Genomic DNA, 22,459 nt, shown 5'->3' on the forward strand with positions numbered 1-22,459 from the left:
GGTAAGTATTCCTTCCTCTCTTCGTTTTTTTTTTTTTTTTTGAAGAGTTTGTGAAGGATTGGTTTTAAAATTCATTCAGTATTTGATCGAACTCACCAGAAAAGCCATCTGGTCCTAAGCATCTCTTTGTGGGAAGTTTTTTGATTACTAATTAAACCTCTTTACATGGTATAGATTTTCTATTTCTCTTTAAGTCATTTTCAGTAGTTTACATCTTTCTAGGAATTTGTCCATTTCATCTAAGTTATCTAAGGTATGCAATTGTTCATAATATTTCTTATCCTTTTTATTTCATAAGGTCAGTAGTTCTTCCCTTTTCATTTCTGATTTAGTAATTTGAGTCATCTTCCCTTTATTTCTTATCCAGTCTAACCAAGATTTGTCAATTTTGGTGATCTGGTCAAAGAACCAACTTTTGGTTTTGTTGATTTTTTTTCTGTTGTTTTTCTGTTCTCCATTTCATTTATTTCTGCTCTGAGTTTTGTTATTTTCTTCCTTCTGCTTGCTTTGAGTTTAGTTTGCTCTTTTATTTCTAGTTTCTTCAGGTGGAAAATTAGGTTATTAATTTGAAATCTTCTCTTTTTTTTTCTAACATAGGTGTTTACAACTATAAATTTCCCTCTAAGCACTGTCTTTGTTGAATCACCTAACTTTTGGTATGTTGCGTAATTATATTCATTCATTTCAAAGCATTCATTCACTTCTAATTTCTGTTGTGATTTCTTCTTTTTTCCTATTTGTTATTTAGGAGTGAGTGAGTTGTTTGTTTTTTTTTTTTTTTTACAGCAGAATGTCTTGGCACTGCCTTTATTTTTTTTTTTTTTTTTTTCTTCCAATTTTATTTTATTTTTAAACTTTACATAATTGTATTAGTTTTGCCAAATATCAAAATGAATCCTCCACAGGTATACATGCGCTCCCCATCCCGAACCCTCCTCCCTCCTCCCTCCCCATACCATCCCTCTGGGCCGTCCCAGTGCACCAGCCCCAAGCATCCAGCATCATGCATCGAACCTGGACTGGCAACTCGTTTCCTACATGATATTTTATATGTTTCATTGCCATTCTCCCAAATCTTCCCACCCTCTCCCTCTCCCACAGAGTCCATAAGACTGTTCTATACATCAGTGTCTCTTTAGCTGTCTCATACACCAGGTTATTGTTACCATCTTTCTAAATTCCATATATATGCGTTAGTACACTGTATTTATGTTTTTCCTTCTGGCTTACTTCACTCTGTACAATAGGCTCCAGTTTCATCCACCTCATTAGAACTGATTCAAATGTATTCTTTTTAATGGCTGAGTAATACTCCATTGTGTATATGTACCACAGCTTTCCTATCCATTCATCCGCTGATGGACATCTAGGTTGCTTCCATGTCTTGGCTATTATAAACAGTGCTGCGATGAACATTGGGGTACACGTGTCTCTTTCCCTTCTGGTTTCCTCAGTGTGTATGCCCAGCAGTGGGATTGCTGGATCATAAGGCAGTTCTATTTCCAGTTTTTTAAGGAATCTCCACACTGTTCTCCATAGTGGCTGTACTAGTTTGCATTCCCACCAACAGTGTAAGAGGGTTCCCTTTTCTCCACACCCTCTCCAGCATTTATTATTTGTAGACTTTTGGATCGCAGCCATTCTGACTGGTGTGAAATGGTACCTCATAGTGGTTTTGATTTGCATTTCTCTGATAATGAGTGATGTTGAGCATCTTTTCATGTGTTTGTTAGCCATCTGTATGTCTTTTTTGGAGAAATGTCTATTTAGTTCTTTGGCCCATTTTTTGATTGGGTCGTTTATTTTTCTGGAGTTGAGCTGTAGGAGTTGCTTGTATATTTTTGAGATTAGTTGTTTGTCGGTTGCTTCATTTGCTATTATTTTCTCCCATTCTGAAGGCTGTCTTTTCACCTTGATAATAGTTTCCTTTGATGTGCAGAAGCTTTTAAGGTTAATTAGGTCCCATTTGTTTATTTTTGCTTTTATTTCCAATATTCTGGGAGGTGGGTCATAGAGGATCCTGCTGTGATGTATGTCGGAGAGTGTTTTGCCTATGTTCTCCTCTAGGAGTTTTATAGTTTCTGGTCTTACGTTTAGATCTTTAATCCATTTTGAGTTTATTTTTGTGTATGGTGTTAGAAAGTGGTCCAGTTTCATTCTTTTACAAGTGGTTGACCAGATTTCCCAGCACCACTTGTTAAAGAGATTGTCTTTAATCCATTGTATACTCTTGCCTCCTTTGTCGAAGATAAGGTGTCCATATGTGCGTGGATTTATCTCTGGGCTTTCTATTTTATTCCATTGATCAATATTTCTGTCTTTGTGCCAGTACCATACTGTCTTGATAACTGTGGCTTTGTAGTAGAGCCTGAAGTCAGGTAGGTTGATTCCTCCAGTTCCATTCTTCTTTCTCAAGATCGCTTTCCACATATTTGTGACTTTCCAAATTTTGCTTCTGTTATTGACTTCTAGTTTCAAACCATTATGGTCAGAAAAAATACTTTATATGATTTCAGTCCTTCTAAATTTATTTAGACTTAATTATGGTCAAGCATGTGGTCTATCCTAGAGACTGTTGCATGTATATTTGAGGAGAATGTGTATTCTGCTTTGTTGGGTGGTGTGTTCTGCAGATATCTGAGAGGTCCTATTGGTTTATAGTGTTACTCATGTCTACTCTTTTGTTGTTGCTCTTCCACCTCCTTGCTGTATTGTTTTTGAAAGTAGAATATTGAAGTCTACAACCATTACAATTTATTTATCCCTTCAGTTCTGTCAGTTTTTGCCTCAGGTATTTTGAAACTCTGTTGTTAGGTACACATATATTTATAATTGTTATATTTTCTTAGTGGATTTATTCTTTTATCATTATAAAATGTCCTTTGTCACTAGTAACAATTTTTGCCCTAAAGCCTATTTTGTCTGATATTAGTATAGCTACTCTAGTGCTCTGTAACTAGTTTGCATGATATGCTTTTCCATTCTTTTACTTTCAGCAGACTTGTGTTTTTCAATCTAACGTTTGTCTTCTAGAAGCAGCATATAGTGGAGTCATATATTTTTTAAATCAATTTTGCCAATATCTGCCTTTTAATTAGGATGTTTGATCTATTTACATTCAGTATAGTTACTGATAAGGTTAAGATTTATGTCTTCCAGTTTGTTTTCTACTTGTTTTATGTCTTTTTTCTCCTTTATTTCGCCACTGTCTTTTGTCATATTAGATAATTTAATTCCCTTGTCATTTCTTTTACTGTATAATTTTGCACTATTTTCTTACTGTAGAGATTATAGTTAGCATTTTAATTTAAAATAATCTAGTTCAGATTAATATAACTTAATTTCAATAATATATTAATACAAAATTTGATTCTATATAGCCCCATTCCTTCTTTCTCCCTCTTCATATTGTTACTGTCATAAAAGTTACATCTTAATAAATGGTATGCCCATCAGCACAAGTATATAATTATTGCTTTATGAAATTATCTCTTAAATAGGGGTAAGGGGAAGCCATTTTTCTTGAGTAAACACTCCTTGGATTGATGCAAGTCATTGGTTAATTTCCAGAGTTCCAAAAAAGTTGACAGTATTTTTGCCAGTTTTCTTGTTTCTTTTTGAAGGCAAGAATTTTCAGAGTTCTTTAACCATTTTCTTTTAAAATTACTCTCAATGTACTTTTAACTTGTATTTTCCTTAGATGAAGTTAAATATCTTTATTATGTCTATATTTCTTTTTGTATGAGCTGTAGGTATATATCCTGTGACCATATTCTATTAAGTATTTGTTTTCTAATTGATATGTAGGGTCAGGGAAATGAGCCCTCTGCCTTTTTAGGGAATTGAGCCCTCTGCCTTTATATGGGTTGCAAAATTTTTCCTTATTTTGTCTTTTGACTTTCATTTATGGTGTTTTGTCATAGAGGGAAAAGTATCTTAATTTATCTTAATGTGTCAGTTGTAATGTATCTATGAATACTTTTATGGCTTCTGAGTTTTGTATAATACTTTAAAGAGCTTTTCTCTCTAAGATTGTTCCAACTATTCCCCAATGACCTTTCAAATACTTTATAAAATAAATTTTATCAAAATATAATTTATATGCAGTAAGGTATGCCTATTGGATAGGTTTGGACAAATGTATATACTGTGTAACTACCACAATCATGATGGAGAACATTTAATTACACCCAAAAGTTCTTTCAGGCCCCTTTACAGTCATTCCCACTCCTCCACCACTAGCACAAAATATTCTTATTTTTTTGTTATTGTCTTTTTATCTGCGGTTATTTCCCCCTTGTTGTTTATTTCATCCATCTTCTTGAGTAAGTTAGCTAACACTTTATTTCAGTTTACTTCAAAGAATAAACTCTTTTATTTATGTGTTAGTTATGTCATTTTTCTCCTTTAAAATTAATTAGCTGTTTGAGTAAGATGCTTAATTCTTGTTAAAGGTGTTTATTTTTCTCTGAGAGCTTCTTTAACTGAGTTCCAAAGGTTCTAATGTGAAGCAGTCATCTCACCATGTCATTTGCATTTACTTTGTTTTTATAAAATAAATGAAATTTATTTTAGTATTTTCATTTTAGAAGTTACTTTTATAACTGTGACTCTGTGACTATAATTCATAGACTTGCTATCATAGGCATTGATGGAATTAATATCTTTCCCTTTCCTCCTTCAGTCTTCTCTACCAGTCAACTGATTATCTTAGTATTTTCCTTTGCATTGTTAAATATACTTCTACTTCTGTCACATTCTGAAAAGTTACATTCAGACCAATTATAGTCATTTCTCCCAGAGGGGTGCTTTTTAGACTTTATTCTGCCCTCCCCTCATCTTGCCTTCCCACCAGGAAAGTCCCCAGTCATCTTAGCCAGGGTAAATGAGGGCTTAGTTGATTGGTGGGGAGCTGCTGCCTCAGAGTAAATTTAGGTTCTGTCACAGGCTGAGACTCTATCAAAGGAAGCCCAGAACATCCTGCCAGAGCTCCCTGAAAATAGCATTACTAGGCTTACACAGCCCCTGCCTGTCTCTTCACCTCATGTACCTAGACTAAGCTTAGGGCCCTTCCAGATGGTTCAGACCGTGAAAATCTCTTTTTGCCCAGTTCTTCATGATTGTAAAAGACTGGATTCCTGAGCACCTCCTCTTCTCCATCTAAGTCTCTCATCTCAATATGGACAAATATTTTCAAACAGTTTGAGAAGAAGTCATGGCAGAAACCTTAAAGGCCTTCCTATACCCAGCCTGGATTAGCTTTCATTTACACTTAACTGTGGCCACACATTTACCATTTATTCCTTATTCCCTCACCTGCATGCCTTTTCTTCACTGGGCTCTTCCCAGGCTCAGAGTTAAGGGAACAGAGCTACCAGAAGACCACACAGTTGAGAAAGAGCCAACTCTGATAAAACTGATGAAGATCTTTTATCTCCTGGTGCTTGAAAACCCTTTGTTCTACCAAGGAATAGGCTTGGTATCTATTTCAGTTTTTGGCCTTACTCCTGTTTCCTTTTAACCCCATCTCTCCTACCCTATCTGTCCTGAGCTCCTTTTGTGCTCTGCTAAGTCACTTCAGTCTTGTCCGACTCTGTGCGACCCCACCAGCCTTCTCTGTCCGTGGGATTCTCCAGGCAAGAAGACTAGAGTGGGTTGCCATTTCCTGCTCCTGGGGATCTTCCTGACCCAGGGGTTGAACCCATGTCTCTTACATCTCCTGCATTGGCGGGCAGGTTCTTTACCACTAGCAGCACCTGGCACTGATGAATTGTCCTCCTTCTCCCATCATATGTGTCACATCGTAAGATGTCACTTGTTTACAAGGTATAAAGCAGAAAACAGGAGATTTCTATCTCAAGCAAATGAATCTATACTCTCAAGTGTCATGATAAAGGCAGGAAATGCTTTTGAAGAAATCCCCCTTCACGCCCGTTAAATCAGACTGCATTGTAGGAGTCTGACCAGGGAGGGAAATCACTTCCCCGCTGGCAGGAGAGCATTACAGCACAAACTCTGGACCAGTCTTTTCAGTTCACGAGCAGTCAAACCTGGGCCCTTTCATCCCCTCCCAAGCATCAAGAGCTCATATATTATCATTTAGAGTTTATTTAGTTCTTTGGTGTAATGGCAGAGGAACTAACATGGCTAGTTTCCCAGGACATGGCTTGGCTTCCCAGGACACCTCAGTCATTCCAAGTATCACTTACCAGGTCAGAAAAGTCAAGACATTAGATCCTAAAGATCTGAGAGCCTAAGGATCTAGAGCATGGGTTGCATGGATGGCTACACAAAACCCTGGGGCTAATCTGCGGGTATACAGGATGGTGAACAGCTCAGCTGGGTGGAGCCTGACTATTAGGCGGCTCCTGGGCTGGCTCACAGGAGGCTCCTCCACTCTTGCCCATTGCAGGGAAGATGACTGTAGCGTATGTCACAGGCTTGGAGCTGATCTCAACCTTAGGAGGCAGAGGGGGCACACAGAGGGGGTCTAGGGGTAGGATTTTCCCTGACAGGGGATCAGGAGGAAGGCTGGTGTAAGTGGTGTCATCAAAGGAAGGTGGTGAGTCAAGCCTGACATATGGTACATCTGATGGCAGATCAACAGCCAGTCCAGAGTCACTGACGTGCTGGACCACTGAGGAGGGAGCCTATAACAAAAGCAGGCCGGTTAGGCAAAGAGAAAATGCCTCCCTCTACCCCGGTTCCTTGAGGTGGGAAGTCCAGGTTCACACTGGACTGTCTCCAGAATCCTGAGTATGTCTGTGGGCAAGATGGCTTCACTGTGAAGATTTTCAGGCCCCAAGTATCTCCCTAAATCTGGGCAAGTGGATGGCAAAGTGGGAAGGTGGAAGACTATAGTTGGCAAGTTTACTGCATTTAAGAAGTGGCTTTGGACCTCATGTGGGTTCCCAGTCTTTTCTCCACCCGATCATCCCAGGACTTGTCAGTGAGTATGGTAGAGGGAGGGTCTAGGGAATTTGGCTGGGGGCCTGCAGAGGTTTCTTACCGTGTTTGAGATTCCACTGCTCTGAAATTGTCCACCAACAGCAAACCTGTTTCCTGGTAGAACAGAAGCACAGACTGCTCCTTGTGCCGACTCAGTGCCTTCCACACATGCACTCTCCAGAACCCTTGGCAACCTCTGTTCTAGCCCATACTCAAACATCCCCGCTCCCACCAGCAAAGTCTTCCCCTTCCATCTGCCCAGCCCCCACCCCCAGCCGGCCCTAACTCCCCCACTTACTGCTTCCACAGCTCCCTTCATCCTGTCTCAACACTCAAGCCATCTCCTGAAATCCCCCACCTCTTCCAGCCACCTGTCCCCAGCGCCACTGTCTCACCCTCTACAATTCCTGTCTCTCCCCAGGCCACCTCCCACGGAATCTCCTCGCTCTCCTCCACCTTTCAGCCATGGGAATTGTAGGGCCTGGGGGCACTTGCCAAAGCCCATCTGTAGGGGGAGCAGACCTAGACTCCCAGCCTCAAATGCAGGAGTGGCTGATACAGGGCCGGAAGACCCCTGCTGGGATACACAGGTGGGGAGCTACCCACCTTTCCTTTTGGCCATCACAGCAAGCAGCATCACCGCCACCATCACCAGCAGGCCCAGCAGGAACACAGCACCCCAAATCCAGGCTCTGCTGAGACACACGAAGAAGGAAGTGAGCTTAGCCCTGAACCTGGTAGGGAGCTGCTTGGCAGGAATCCTGGAGAAGTGGCACAGAGGCACCATTCTTGGTGTGCCATGGTCGGGAGAAAGAGCTTTTTTTTTAATGGAATGAGGCAGGCAGACTCAAGCAGGGAAGAAGAGAGACACGTTATCAGGGTATCCTGACTGGAGATCTACTGGAATAAAGGGCTCAGTGCTGAACTGGAATAGAGAGGTATGCCTGTCTGTCTACCTACCTGCCTACCTGTTGAGCAGTTCCCCAGGAGTGAAGAGAATTGTTAGGTTTCCTTTCAATTTAGTCTGGGGCTCTAAACAAGCTGTATCTGCACCATCATCCTTTCCTAGCCACCCACATACAATTCTTGTCATACCTCTTCTTGTCCTGGCTGGTATCCAAAGGGCTGTTGCTGTCTACAGAGTCCAAAGAGGAGCTCTCACCCAGAGTCGCATCCTGATGGATCTCCTCCTCTTTCAGGGCAGGAGCTGAGGCAGAAGGAAGTTGTTACTGAGCACATACCCACCAAGAGCAGGGTTCAAGGGCTTGCTGAGAGCTGAGGGACTGGGGGAGGAGAACCGAGGGAGGTCAGGAGTAAGAAATACAAAGGGGTGCTTTGGATATTCCTTAAGGGGCCTCTAATTCGAGAGGTCTAAGTCTTTATCTGATTGTGAATATGCTCACTTCCCCTCTGCCGCCAGCTCCCAACCTCTCCCTCTGAATTTCTTCTCCTTTACCTGCCCACCCTGTGCCTTATCTCAATCAGGCTGCTCAGACTATGCAGAAACCCCACTGTGTTATCTGTGCCCACTTCCCTACCCCACCCCAGAATAGGCCTCTCTACTCTGACCTCCTTGGAGACCTTGCTCCCAGCTCTCATCACTTGGTCTCTAAAGGGGCTTTGGCCCAGCCTACTAGACCTCTCTGCATACCTGCAGCCTTGTGACCAACCCTGCAGGTTGGCTGAGCCCCATCCCAAGCTCTGGAGGTAAGGAACATAGGGTCAGTCCTGAAATAACAGTGCCAACTGACACTTGCTGAGAGCTTTGGCTTAGACCCTGAGATTCAGTTTTGTGACAAGTTTTTTGTCATTTCAACAATGTGCTCAGCTTCTGTCTGTGGGACTCAGGGTTTGTTTCTGTCGGCCTGAGGATCTGCCTTGGGAACCCGGCAGTCCTCCTAGATCCTCTGAGATCTTGTCTTGCCTGGTCCTTAGACATTCACCATTCCCACTCCCCACCCCACACTAAACCAGGAACTGAGACACCATTGACCCCAGTCTTGCGGCATATGTCCTTATCTGGTTTTTAAAACCACTATATCCTCCCTGGATACTGTGCTCTACCCATTTGCCTGAATATCCATCCTCTACAGCTCTTGGGGTCCCCACACCTCAGATGTTCCACTGAGGGTACCCATCTCCCTGCCACCCTTTCCCAGTGCATTGTCTTGTGACCGTTTGCCATTTAGGAAGTTCTAACCTTGAGGTACTAGACCTTAGAGTGTCAAGGAAGCAGGAGGACAAAGGATAACCAGAGCGAACAGGAGTATGTTTATAATATGAGTAATAATTGTGGACACAAGAGAGATTTCTAATGACAGCTTAGTCCCTCCTCATAACAGATGGAGAAAAACAGAAGGAAAAATGTCTTGATTTCATTATTTTGGGCCTTTGGCATGAATTACTTAAGAAAGGAATACTTGAAAATGAAAAAGATGTCAACATCCGTAAGAGGAAGGCAGAACAGTCTGCTTCCTCAGGTAGCTGACCATGTTCCCAACAGAACAATTATTTTTTACAATATTGTACTTTTCTGAGGAATATTTAATACTTTTAAATGTTCTTTTAGTAAATATTTAGACATGAGAAAGTTATAGACTGTAAAAATGAATCCTGTGAAGAGTACTTTCTAAACTGAAATAGGGTCGAGAATATCGACTGTATATTGATGAGACTCTTTCTGTTTTTAAAACTGAATAAGTCAAAGGAATCCAGCCATTGAATGTACCCTGCCTGTTACATGAGACACATACTAGATGCTCAGTGAAGACTTATAAAATAAGGTATAAATTCAGTAGTTTTTAAGCCATTAATCTTAAGCCTGGAACATATACCAAAAAATTAATTCTGGTTGATATGTCTGAATCAAAACTTTGTTTAAAACATTTCTAAGGGGAAAAAAACAGCATAGAGTATGTTGAAAATGCTGGATGAGGCCCTGAATGGGGGAAGAAGGATATGACTTCCTGTGGGGAGACCCACCCATGCAGGAGCGGAAAGGGGACTGCTCTTTGGCTGATTTATCTCAGACTTCTCACCCAGTTTGGCTTCCGTTCCCTGCAGAGCTGTCAAAAGAATATTGGGCATTTGGCCCATATTCCTCACCCACAAGGGCTCCCACCCACCAGGGACCCAAGAGCGGCAGGTTGGGGCAGGAAGGCAGGCCAGGGCTGCTGGCCAGGCTGGGATAGCTCACCTGCAGGAAGCACATCCAGAGTGACCCTGTGCACAGTCTGGGTTCCCGAGAGGCCCTCCACCACACAGGCATACTCGCCAGCATCCTCCTCCCGCAGGGCAAGCATCTCCACCTGGAGCAGGCCGCCCCCCAGGTCTGTGAGAAATATGCGGCTGCCAGCTGGGACCCCACGATTCACGGTTGATGTTACCAAGGGCTGGCATCCCTCTGGCAGGACCTGGCACCACACCTTTCGTGCCTTGACGTCCTGGAGTCGGTAGTGGCACTGCACCAGGATGGAGCTCCCCACGGGCGCCTGCAGCAGCTCCGGGAGGCTGCCGGCTGAGCCCTGGCCTAGGGAAGGAAAGTTGAGGGAATGTCAGGCAGGGCACCTCCCGGTCCACCCACTGCCCAGGGGGTCAGGGGTCTAGAGGTCCACTTCTGGGCCTACACATGTAGTTGTTTCCAGGGCAATGCCAATTATCCCTGGGCATGGAGCAGGGTACATGGGGCCCAGAGTGCAGCTCCTTCTAAACCTTACCTACTAGTCCCAGGAGCAGAAGCAGGAGCAGTTTGGGGCCCATGGCTGGGCAGGGAGATGTCAGCTCTGAGGCTCGTCTGGGCACTGACACAGCATTCCCCTGGGGGCAGGAAATTTGGCCTCAGACACTCACGTGGGGCTCTCAGTGACCATGGGGTTGGGAAGCAGGCACTGATGGGCCTCGCCATGGGTGGGGAGAAGGAGCTGTTCCAAGCTCTGGTTGGCTCAGTGCTCCAGATATGAGTGGGTGAGGTAGAATGAGAAGGCCCACGGAAATACAGAAGCCTGGGATCCTGGGCACCCCTAAGGAGTGAAGTCAGGGAGGAGGATTATGGCAACCAGGGAGCATTAGAGAAAGGGGGAAGATGATCTTCAGGGTATTCCAAATATAGAATCTGATGATGCAGAGCTGTGAAGGAGGGAAGTAAAGTGTCCTCCCAAGGGCCTGAGTCCATCTTAATTTTAAATTCTATGTGAGTGCCCTACCCGAGCTCTCTGGAGATCATCCAGGAAGCCCCCTCTTGATGGTGCACCCTGGTCTACCTGTCTTCACGCCCTGTGCTGAGTGCTCCCTAGACACTTCCAGTGTGGGCCACGTTCTCCACGTCCAGGAAGTGCACTATTGCTTTGATAATTAATTGGATATTGAATCACCTGTACTCATCTCATTTTCATAGCTTTTCTGTCTAGGTTTCTTTCATTTTTTTTTTTTTTTTTGTCCATTGTGTTCTGATTCCTGGAAGATATCCTCATATTTTTTCTTCCATCCCTTCTATCCTTGTCCTTCAAATTTTTATCCCTTAGTGCTTTTAGTTTACAGTATTTTTAATTCTCCAAGCATTTCTCATATATTATTTTTATTTCATGAATGCACTCTCAGTTCTCTGTGAATATGTTCATGTTTCTGCATGATCAGGGCCTTCCCAGGAAAGGGCACTGAGCGAGCTTTGTTCCAGGGAGACTGAAGAGCAAACGTGCCTGGGGAGTTAGAGACAGTGTGTCAGCTCCAGAGAGATTTGCTTCCATCCTTCCCTTCCTCCCTGGAAATGATCAGTTTCTATTCTGAAGTTAAGATGTCTCTCTCTCCCACCAGCGAGGAAGATGGGCCAATGCTCAACGTGCCAGATGCTCTATATCAGCTCCAAGTCTCATAATTTGGGGTTCCTCTCCCATGACACAAACCAACTCCCTGCACAGGGTCCATCTGGTCCCCATTTGCATCACCCTGTGCAGAACTGGGGCTGGGGATCCCGCACAGAATGTGAGGGGTAAGCCTGCTGACACCAGGGATGCGCCAGTGCTCAGACTGGAGCAGGCCAGGTGGGAATGCCTGGGAGGACACACCACTCTGACCTAGATGCTCACGCCTGGTAAGGGCCCTGGAAAAACCACCCTCCCTCCTCCTGTCCTCCCTGCCCTCCTCCTCCCCATCCCTGCCTCCTCCTGCCTCCAGGAGCAAGGGAGTTGAGAATGGAAAACAGGGACCAGGAGCCTGAGAAAGCTGTGTTTAGCTGAGTCTCATGGACACAGTGATAGGGAGACCAGCTGTTCCTGTTCACCTGGCGTGAGGGTTTTCTGGGGACACAGGACTCTCGGTGCTAACACTGGCAGTCTCCAGCCGACTGGACACCTGGGTCTCCCTTGTGAGTGATATGGAAGGATGTATGTCTGTCCTGCCAAGGCGTATCAGGCTTTCTTTGATTTCCTTACAGAAAATTATTTTTGCTCTAATAAGCCAACCTGGGAGATTTGTGTGAGGAGGAGACCTGTCTTCAATATGTATTGAGTGCATAAAACAGACACAGTCCCCCACTGGGTGCCTGGGACAGAAGTGGCCAGGATCCAAAGAGGTGTCCTCTCACCAGGCGTTTGAGAATAGAAAGAAAGCCAGTGCTTATGCAGGACCTACTATGTGCCAGACAGCTGGCCAGGAACTTAATGTTATTTCTTTCAATCTCATAAAAACCCACCAAAGTAGGGTTGTTGGGGTTTGGTTTGGTGTTGGGATTTTTGTTTGTCTTTATGTTCAAGGAGCCTGAGGCTTGGAGCAGTTAAGGAACTTAAGGTTTCTTAAGGAGGCAAGAACTTGACATTGGAAAACGCTTTCCATTCAGTGTGCACTCCAGAGAGTGAAAGGCGGGGGATCCCAGGGTGGATGTCTCTGACCTGGCCGAGCAGGAAGGAGCAAAGGCTGAGCTCCCAAGAGCAGGAAAGTTCCAGCAGCGCCCCTCCACCAGGCACACCCCCAGAGCCTCCCCTTCCATCCCGTCACCCCCAGTGCCCAGGCAGCGTGGGCGGGAGGGCGCTGGCATGGGCTCAGTTTGGGCTCCGTCTTGGCTCCTAGACCGTGCCTGTGTCTGCAGGAAGAAGACGACTGCGCCAGGACCCGACGGGGAAGTTTCACTGAAGTGCAGTTGAGTCAGGGAGGCCAGGGAAACACAGACTGGACCAGGGACCTGGAGCTGGGGGCAGAGGCCAGCAGAGCAGCCTCGGGAGTGGGTGGGGCAGGGCTGTGACGAGGGGAGTGACCTGTTAACATGAGGCTGATACACAGGGCTGCACCGGGGGCCCTTTCCCAGTGATTCAAAACCCCAGGGACCCACACCCAGGTTAGGGAGCAATGCAGCCACATGTGGCTGTGGAGAGGGGCTCCTGGCCTTCAGCTCTGAGGCCAGGACAGAGAACCTGTGGATATGGGCAACCCCCTTCCTCCTCAAGGACAGCCCAACTTCAGGGTAGTTTCCATCTGGTTTCCCCCTCATTCTTGGTCCAGGAGGCGTGTGTGTGTCGAAGAGAGAGATGAGGTTCCCTGAGCTGCCTTGGTTGTTCCCTGTGTCTTGAACACTCTTCCTGTCTTGCTTCCTTGAGGTGCTTCTCGAGTGGTGCCTCCTGACTACCCTTTAGAATTGCATCATTCCCCGGGCCTTCTGCCCTCCCCATACTCCCAACCAGCTGACTGACCGACGTTGTATTTGTCTGTCTGCCTTCTTCCCATTAGAATGAGGCTCTGTGTGGGCAGAAATCTTGGCCTGTCTTGTTCACTGTTGTGTCTCCAATGCCTAGACTGGTACCTGGCACAGAATATCAGTTTTTATTGAATAAGTACATGAATAAATAAGTAGGATTGGGACTTCCCTGGCAGTCCTGTGGTTAGGACTTCACACTTCCACTGCTGGGGCCCAGATTCGGTCCCTGGTTGGGGAGCTAAGATGCTGCAAGCTATGCAGCATGGCTAAAAAAAAAGTAGGGGGGAGTTATTTTTAATAAATAAGTAGGGTTGAGCTAGAGGGAAGGGCACCTGGAATGTCAAGTGAAAGTAGGATTTCCAGGCTGCACAGGGCACTCTGGGTAAATCTTTTCCCTTTGAGCCTCAGTTTCCCTTCTATATGATGAAAGGCCTGGGGCTTGGACCAGTAGTCCCTAGCTCTGGTACGCTGCGCTGACAACCCAAGCCCTTGCCATTTCTCTGGAGGGAGCATAACATGATAAAAACAAACCTCTAGGGATGAATGGATGAGTCAGCTGGGAACTGGATGGACTTGGGGGGGGTGGGGGCGCGGGCTTGAGACAGGCAGAGGGAGGAAGGGGCCCAGCAATAATCACAGGGAACCAGTGGACAGGAGGCAGGAGGATGAGAGAAGATGGTAGAGAAATTCCACGGAGGGAGGCAGGGCTTGGTAATCAGATCTCTGGGAGGGAGAAAGAAGACTTTAAACGTTTGGCCAGTTTGGAGCCTGTGGAAATGGAGGGACATGGTAGGCTAAGACCGTGGACCCTAAGGAGCCAGACCTGTCTTCTCCTCATCGGTATTCACTCTCCTAGCTTTGTAGCAAAAGAGAAGATCTTCATGACACCCTAAACCATCAAATAAACAGGAAGTCTTGGGTTTATTTGTGAGAGTGTTTAATGGCCAATGTCCAGAAGTTGGAGGTATCCTTCCCACCTCCCATGCATGCACATGCATGCGTGCACACACATATGCGCACGCGCTTCCATGGGCCGAAGGAAGAAGGGTAGAGGCAGAGCGGCCTTTTGCCAAAGCAGAGCCAGGAGACTTGGCGGCCAAGGGGCGAGTGTGCAGCAGGCTGGGGTGATCCGTGCAGACCTCTCTTGAACCTCTCCTCCACTGAGGGTCCTCCTCTCTCATACGTCTCTCAGCTCTGCAACAGACAGGGTACTCACTCAGCGCCTCTCTGCCCCACCTCTCCGCCCCTGGCCACCACTGTGCTCTCCAAGCTCACCTGTCAGAGTTTGGAGCTGGTAACCTGGGTTGTGGCCACAGTCCGGTCCACTGGCCTGGGGTGGCCGTTGTTTCTGCCCATGCCAGGCTGCAGCCCAGAGGGCGCTGGCTGCTAGAAGCTTGCTGAGAAAGATGCAGGCCAGGAGGAAGAGGATGGAAGTGGGTGGGAAGGGGCTCTCCTCTTCCGAAAGGCTCCTTGGAGAAACAAAGAGGGCATGTGGGAGGCCATGAGGGGACACACACGCTGGAATCTGTCCTCAGAGAAGGAATAGGGAGACCCTGGGAGGTCAAGGGGCTGGGGACACCTCCCCCACCCACCACAGCCCTGGATGAGGCTTTATGGGGCTTGAGGGAGCCTGTAGTCAGGAGTTCCAGGCACGGATCTGCCTGCTGAGTGCTTTTAAACAACCACCTCCCTCATTGAGCGGTCTTCTGCTTTCGTGATGGTATGATGTGTGGTGTGTTTTTGTGTGTGTGTGCACACACATGTGCACTTCATGGTTATACTAACAGTGTTTAAACACCAGTACCTAGTCAAGAACCAGTCAGAACTGATTCTGGTCCCATCAGGGAAGCAGGAATCTGGGGGTACCAATTTTGTGCTGAAATATTAATCCTAAAACTTTCATTGTTGCTGAACTGTGAGGATTCTGTCTGAGGGCTGCCAGGGGAAGGGGTGAGAGGCCAGTCATTCAAGAGTCTTGGAGCATCAGCTATTTATAAACTGTTAGGGAAGTTTTGCAATATTTTAACAACTGGTACAGTCACACCAACACACATTGGCTGGTTGGAGGGGTGTTTAGACAAGATCATATACAGATACCTTCTTGTTCCAGTTGCCTTGGAATCTGTACTTCCGGCACCTGCCACCCCCCAGCTGCCACCCCATGCCTGGGCTCTGCAGGGTGGAGGTCTACTCAGGGATCTTAGCAAAGACTTGTCACTATACCTGGAGATGCTGTGCTCCACCTGGGCATTCTCGAAGCTCTCGGACCCCTCAGGGATCCAGAGATCTCCAGGGTCCTGGTAATCACGGGGGTCTGTGGGAGACAGAGCCTGTGAGCTGCTAGTCCCCTTCTTGAAGCCACAGTGGAGAGAACCCCTCTGGGTGGGGTGAAGCTCTCTGAGACCTCACCCTGTGTGGATCAAGTTGTTAACGACTCTGAGCCTCAGTTTCCTCACCTGTAGAGTGGAGCAATTAGGAATCCCTTCTTAATAATAGTGTTGCAGGATTCAGCGAGAACATCCTGTGTAGTGCCCATCACTTCATAGGAGCTCAGTGACTGCACCCCCCACCCTCCTGTCACACGGGGTCTTTGGGAAGAGCAAATGAGATGGTGGGTGTTTCTGAAAGTCTGGTGTGGACTGTGAAGCTGTCTATACCAGCTACAGATTATTATTGTTGTTGTTATTCTTATTATTTGTTTCCTGCTGTATCTGTGGGAGTCAGCTGAGCCTTAGACTCTGATAGGATCGCAGTGTTTCCTCGCCACCTACTCCCATGGAGGCAGGGTTTGGAGTCTAAGGCAGATGGTCTCACCTACCCTCCCCATCTTAGACAAGTTTTTGACCTTCATTTCCATGATAAGGGGCCATGTTAGGGGGAAGAGTTGGACAAAGAGTCAGAAAAGGGATCTCTAACCTCAGATTTGTTCTTCTTTGGGACACAGGAGACAGACAGAAGGCTTTCCTGGAGGGCACCCCCTGTGCAAGCTCAGGGGTGAGAAGGACCCCACCACTCCCAACTCACCTAGTTAAACCAGGAATGACGATCCCAAGCAGTTAGTAGCAGGAGACTGGGGCGAGGGCTGTCACTGACCCCAAGCACTGTAAAACTCTGTCGCTTGTTTCTCACAGGAGCCATATGGGGTCAGTGGCACAGACTCCATCACCACCATTTAAAGATGGGGAAATGGAGGCCCAGAGAGAAGCAGTTGCCCCGGGTCACAGCAGTGTTCCTTTCTGGGCCTGTTTATCTGTACCAAGTTGGTGCTTAATCTACATCGGTAGGTGCATTGGGTGGTTGGGTGAGGGAATGAGTGAATGTCCTCCTACTCCTTAAGGACCACCTCAGTGCTCACATCCCAACGGGATGCCAGATGGATAAAGCTGTTTGGAGGGGAGCAGGACCACAGCTAGCTCCTAAGTGTGTAAAGGAAGGACTGTACCCTTCCTGCAAGCGATGCAGTCCTCCACCAGGGGGCGCAGCCTGCAGCGGGGCACAGGGCTGGATGGTGACCCTCCTCCTGCAGTCAGCAATCTGCACAACCAGCCACAGTGGCCCTCAGTTGAGCAGGGGGACAAAATCCACACCGTGGGATCTTCCAGGACCCCCAAAAGCCCCGAGGGTGGTCGGTCCTATACTCAGAGCCCCAGCCTCAGATGCGGGGTGCAGTCAGCTGCCCACTCACCAGCCAGCACCTCCACCAGGACCTTCCTGAGGGTGTCAGCCTCGCTGCCATGGAGGCTCTGGCACTGGTAGAGGCCAGCGTCGTGGGTTTGAAGATTCCGCAGCGTGATGGTGAGTGTGCCCCCCAGGGCGTCGTCCGTGATGGCCGTGCTCCCGTTGCGCCTCTTCAGGAAGGACAGCAGCCACGAGGGGTGGGTGCTGACCACTTGCTGGCACAGGCCTTCTTCACCCAGCTGGCGACACCAGGCTTTGCGTCTCCCCCAGTGCTTCAAGGAGTTGTAGGGGCAGGAGACCCGCAGGGAGCGGCCCATCATGCCCTGGAACACCGTGGTGTTGTGCGCCCGGGACAGCTCTGCGGACGAGACGTTCCTTCACTGTACCACGTGTTTATTGAACGCCTACTATGTTCACTGAACAGAAGAGACAGAAATCCTGCCCTTAAGGAACTCAGGTCTACATAAGTTGGGAGAAGGTGGCACAGCCCAAGTACGTGTTTATAGGAAATGAGGAAACCTGGGTCCTGGGTCTGGCTTTATCACCACTGGACTTGTTGGACTTCTTTAGAGAAGTAACTGACCCCCTCTGAGCCTATTTCCAGAGACATTTGGTCTTGAAGTTCCCTCTGGTCCTAGTCCACACGTGTTCTTCCTGTTACATGGAATCATGCCCTCCTCTCTCCCCTTCCATCTCAAGAGAGCAAGGCCAGTGGCCTCTCAGGCCTGGGGCTGGTCCCACGGGGAGCTGAACGCTCCCTCCCCAAGCCCGGCATGCTTGCTAACTCTGCAGCTGCCCACGCCAGTCCCAGCCCCACATTCTCCTCTTTGTGACCTTTAGCTTCCAGCTTCCCTATTTCTGTGGCTTTGTTCCCTTTTCAGGAGGGATGCATCTCAGAGCTATTTTGGGGGAGACATGAGGCTGCTATTTTAGGGACCCTCCTTGGGGTGGGGGAGCGCCAGTCTGGTGCCAGGGCAGGGGCTGAAAGAGAATCACCCAGCACCCTCTGCCTCAGCCTCCCTTCTCTTCAATCACTTTGTCAACCACATGGGTGACAGAAACTTGCCAGGAATAGGGAGCTGGTGGCCTGCCTTTTGGAACCAGAGAGACCTGAGAAGCAATATCCCCCATACCACCCTGTCCATCTGCCTCCAGGCAGACCAACATGCCCCCACTTTCCCTGCTCCACCTCCAGCTAAGAAACTCCAGCTTCACTGGAACATTCTCTCCTCTCATCCACATGTGACTTTTCCTCTGGGGGGAGCAAGAGGCATCCCCCAATGAGAAAAGGCTGTCATGTGCAAAATTCTGGGGTGCTCATCCCTGCAGCTCAATCACAGAATCTTCACCCCCAGGGCTGAGGACAGGAGGACCTTCAGAGCCCAGGAGGGGTACCCCAAAGATGCAGATTCCCAGTGCTGGGTTCTTTTCTCCCTCCCACCCTGCTACTCCTCTGGGACTACTTTTATGCCCAAGTGGTTCAAAATTTTAGGGGCTCTTACCAATGCTCCCCAGACTTCCCCCACCTACTAGCTAGTGCTGAGATGCCACCATCAGAAGTCCTTCCCTTTTTAGGTGTCCAAATCCACCAGCCTCTGATGCCTCCACCAGCATGAAAAGCTGATACTGGGGAGGGAGGGAAAGCGTGGAGAATACGGGGCACAGTGGGAAGCGGGGGTGCAGGACATGCGGAGGATTTCAGTCATCTTTAGAGTGTGGCTCAGTGCTCCCCACCCACCCACTTGCCACATACTCAAGGAAGGGGAGGGAGTGTCGACAGCGGAGGGAGGGACTCCTACCTGTGACAGCGAGCAGGATGAGCAGCACGACAGGCTCCATGTCACCCTTCCCTTGTGGAGGACAGACGCAGGGTGCCTTGTGCAAGAACTCGTCTTTTCACGAGGGTCAGGCTCCCCAGACACTGCCCACAGGAACTGGCTCCTGGAGGTTGAGCAATCGTCAGGACTGGGATCTGGCTTCATGATTCAGGGAGGGGAGCAGAGCAGGGGAGGTGAAGACGGGAGAGGAGGAGCCACCGCTGCAGCCCAGCAGGGGGCGCTGTGGATCCCAGACCTCTGAGAGGGCAGCCCACTGTCCAGCCTGTACCAGCCTTCTCATTGGTTGAGAAGATGATCCTTTCTCCACTCAGTTGCCTTAGTATCTTCATTGAAAGTCATTTGACATGTAGTCTCCATCTTGACTGTCCATTCTGTTCCATTGATCTATGTGTTGATCTTTTACCAATTACACCCCATCCTGACTACTCCCTGGGGCTTTACTTTTTTTTATGGGAGTACAATTGCTTTACGATGTTGTGTTTCAGCTGTACTAACAAAGTGAATCAGCTGTTTGTATACATATATCCCCTCCCTCTTGAGTCTCCCTCCAACCCCTGCCCCCAGTGCCAACCCTCTAGGTCATCACAGAGCGCTGAGCTGAACTCCCTGTGCTATGCGGCAGCTTCCCACTAGCTAGCTATTTTACACATGGTAGTGTGCATATGTCAGTGCTACTTTCCCAACTCATTCCACCCTCTCCTTTTTTCTCTTAGTCCACATCTCTACATTTATATCTCTATTCCTGCCCTGCAAATAGCTTCATCAATACCATTTTTCTAGATTCCATACATATGCGTTAATATGCAATATTTGTTTCTCTCTTTCTGACACTTCACTCCGTATGACAGACTCTAGGTCCATCCACATCACTACAAATGACTCAATTTCATTCCTTTTTTGGCTGAGTAATATTCCATTGTGCACATATACCACTTCTTCTTTATCCATTCATCTGTCAATGGACATTTAGGTTGCTTCCATGTCCTGGCTACTGTAAATAGTGCTGCTGTGAACATTGGAGTACTTTTTAAATTATGTGTCTTTTTGAATTATGGTTTTCTCAGGGTATATGCCCTAGTGGGATGGCTGGGTCATATTCATTGTAACTTTATAACAAGTCTTAAAATCAGATGATGTAATCCAACTACACTGTTCCTTCTCAAAATGGTTTTAACGGCTTTAGTAACTTTGCTTTGGAATGTATATTTTAGAATCTGCCTGTCAATTTCTACTCTCTCCAAAGCCGATCAGGCTTTTGATGGGATTTCATTGACTCTATAGATTAATTTGGGAGGACCTAGACATCTTAATGGACCTCCCTGGTGGCTCAGCAGTAAAGAATCCATCCAACTGCAATGCAGGAGATGCAGGTTCGATCCCTGGGTCAGGAAGATACCCTGGAGAAGGAAATGGCTACCCACTCCAGTATTATTGCCCCCAAAATCCCATGGACAGAGGAGCCTGACAGGCTACAATGCATGGGGTTGCAATAGAGTCAGACATGACTTAGCAACTAAATGACAGACATCATAACACTGCTGAGTCTTTCAATCCATGGACACATTTTAGCTCACCATTTATTTACTTCTATGGCTTCTGTCACCAATGTTTTATGGTTTTCAGCATACAAATCTTTCACATATTTTGTTAAATTTCTCTTGGTCCATGATTTTGGTGCTATTTTAAAAGTGTTTCTAGCTTCCTGTATCTTAGGCCGAAACCAAACTCTGAAATCCCATGAATCTTTACCTTACTTCCAGTTCCATTTATGCTGTATTCTGACCTCTTCTGCCCACATCCTTCCTACCTGAGAAAAGGGTGTGATTTTTGTTCCTCTAAGCCTCATAGCAAAGGACAGGCACCAAGAAATCTCTGCCAATTCATGTATTTGAATTCACAGCATGTGCATATCAAACTCTTTCTTCTCTAAGCTTGTGCTGATTCAATCCCCTGATTCTCATATCTGAGCACAGGAACATTCTACATGACCCCACTTCCAAGCACAGAATCCTTCCTTTCCATTTGCTAAATCTGCATTCAAAGATACCCAGGACCTCATACCTGGTCACAGATCTCTCCCTCTCTAATACATCATTCACTCTGAATGCCATTATTCTCTGATTATTGTGGTTATTCAATTGCTCAGTCATGTCTGACTCTGACCCCATGGACTGCAGCACTCCAGGCTTCTCTGTCCTTCACGATCTCCCGAAGCTTGCTCAAACTCGTGTTCATTGAGTCACTGATGCCATCCACCATCTCATCCTGTCATCCCCTTCTCCTCCTGCCTTCAGTCTTTCCCAGCATCAGAATCTTTTCTAATGATTCAACTCTTCACATCATGTGGCCAAAGTATTGGAGTTTCAGCTTCAGCATCAGTCCTTCCAATGAACATTCAGGGTTGATTTCCTTTAGAATTGACTGGTTTGATCTCCTTGCAGTCCAAGGGACTCTCAAGAGTGTTCTCCAACATCACAGTGCAAAAGCATCAATTCTTCGATGCTCAGCCTTCTTTATGGTCCAACTCTCACATCCATACGACTACTGGAAAAACCATAGCTTTGACTAGAGGGACTTTTGTTGGCAAAGTGATGTCTCTGCTTTTTAATACACAGTCTAGGTTTGTCATAGCTTTTCTTCCAAGGAGCAAGCGTCTTTTAATTTCATGGCTGCAGTCATCATCTGCAGTGATTTTGGAGCCCAAGAAAATAAAGTCTCTTACTGTTTCCACTGTTTCCCCATCTATTTGCCATGAAGTGATGGGACTGGATGCCATGATCTTGGTTTTATGATTGTTGAATTTTAAGCCAGCCTTTTTACTCTCCACTTTAACTTTCATCAAGAGGCTCTTCAGTTCCTCTTTGTTTTCTGCCATAAGGGTGTTATCATCTGCATATCTGAGGTTATTAATATTTCTCCTGGCAATCTTAATTCCAGCTTGTACTTCATCCAGCCCGACATTTCACATGATGTACTCTGCATAGAAGTTAAATAAGCAGGATGACAATAGACAGCCTTGACATACTCCTTTCCCAATTTGGAACCAGTCCATTGTTCCATGTCCAGTTCTAACTGTTGCTTCTTGACCTGCATACAGGTTTCGCAGGAGGCAGGTAAGGTGGTCTGTTATTCCCAACTCTAAGAATTTTCCACAGTTTGTTGTGATCCACACAGTCAAAGGCTTTAGCATAGTCAATAAAGCAGAAGTAGATGTTTTTCTGGAATTCCTTTTTTTTTTCTATGATCCAATGGATGTTGGCAATTTGATCTCTGATTCTTCTGCCTTTTCTAAATCCAGCTTGTACATCTTCAA

At 46.7% G+C, this 22,459-nt stretch overlaps 2 protein-coding genes across 3 annotated transcripts; both read right to left on the bottom strand.

The window, feature by feature from the left end:
* Positions 1-6,090: 6,090 nt before the first annotated feature.
* Positions 6,091-10,765, bottom strand: TREML1 (triggering receptor expressed on myeloid cells like 1). Of its 2 annotated transcripts, none has more exons than XM_027525194.1 (6): positions 10,665-10,765; positions 10,145-10,477; positions 8,044-8,155; positions 7,555-7,640; positions 7,010-7,062; positions 6,091-6,650 (listed from the first exon to the last, which is right to left on the bottom strand). In XM_027525194.1, the coding sequence occupies exons 1-6, from the start codon at positions 10,705-10,707 to the stop codon at positions 6,336-6,338; spliced, it is 942 nt and encodes a 313-aa protein (XP_027380995.1). In that variant the 5' UTR covers positions 10,708-10,765; the 3' UTR covers positions 6,091-6,335. The 2 variants fall into 2 exon arrangements, with proteins under 2 accessions (XP_027380995.1, XP_027380994.1); XM_027525193.1 differs by having other exon boundaries at positions 7,555-7,643.
* A 3,785-nt stretch (positions 10,766-14,550) lies between these two features.
* On the bottom strand, positions 14,551-19,271 carry TREM2 (triggering receptor expressed on myeloid cells 2). Its single transcript, XM_027525058.1, has 5 exons — positions 19,108-19,271; positions 17,316-17,666; positions 15,854-15,944; positions 14,906-15,099; positions 14,551-14,824 (listed from the first exon to the last, which is right to left on the bottom strand). Exons 1-5 carry the CDS (start codon positions 19,145-19,147, stop codon positions 14,808-14,810), a joined length of 693 nt encoding a protein of 230 aa, XP_027380859.1. The 5' UTR covers positions 19,148-19,271; the 3' UTR covers positions 14,551-14,807.
* Between the last annotated feature and the right edge of the window lie 3,188 nt (positions 19,272-22,459).

This window comes from Bos indicus x Bos taurus, chromosome 23 (assembly GCF_003369695.1).
Source record: "Bos indicus x Bos taurus breed Angus x Brahman F1 hybrid chromosome 23, Bos_hybrid_MaternalHap_v2.0, whole genome shotgun sequence".
Lineage (NCBI taxonomy): Eukaryota > Metazoa > Chordata > Mammalia > Artiodactyla > Bovidae > Bos > Bos indicus x Bos taurus.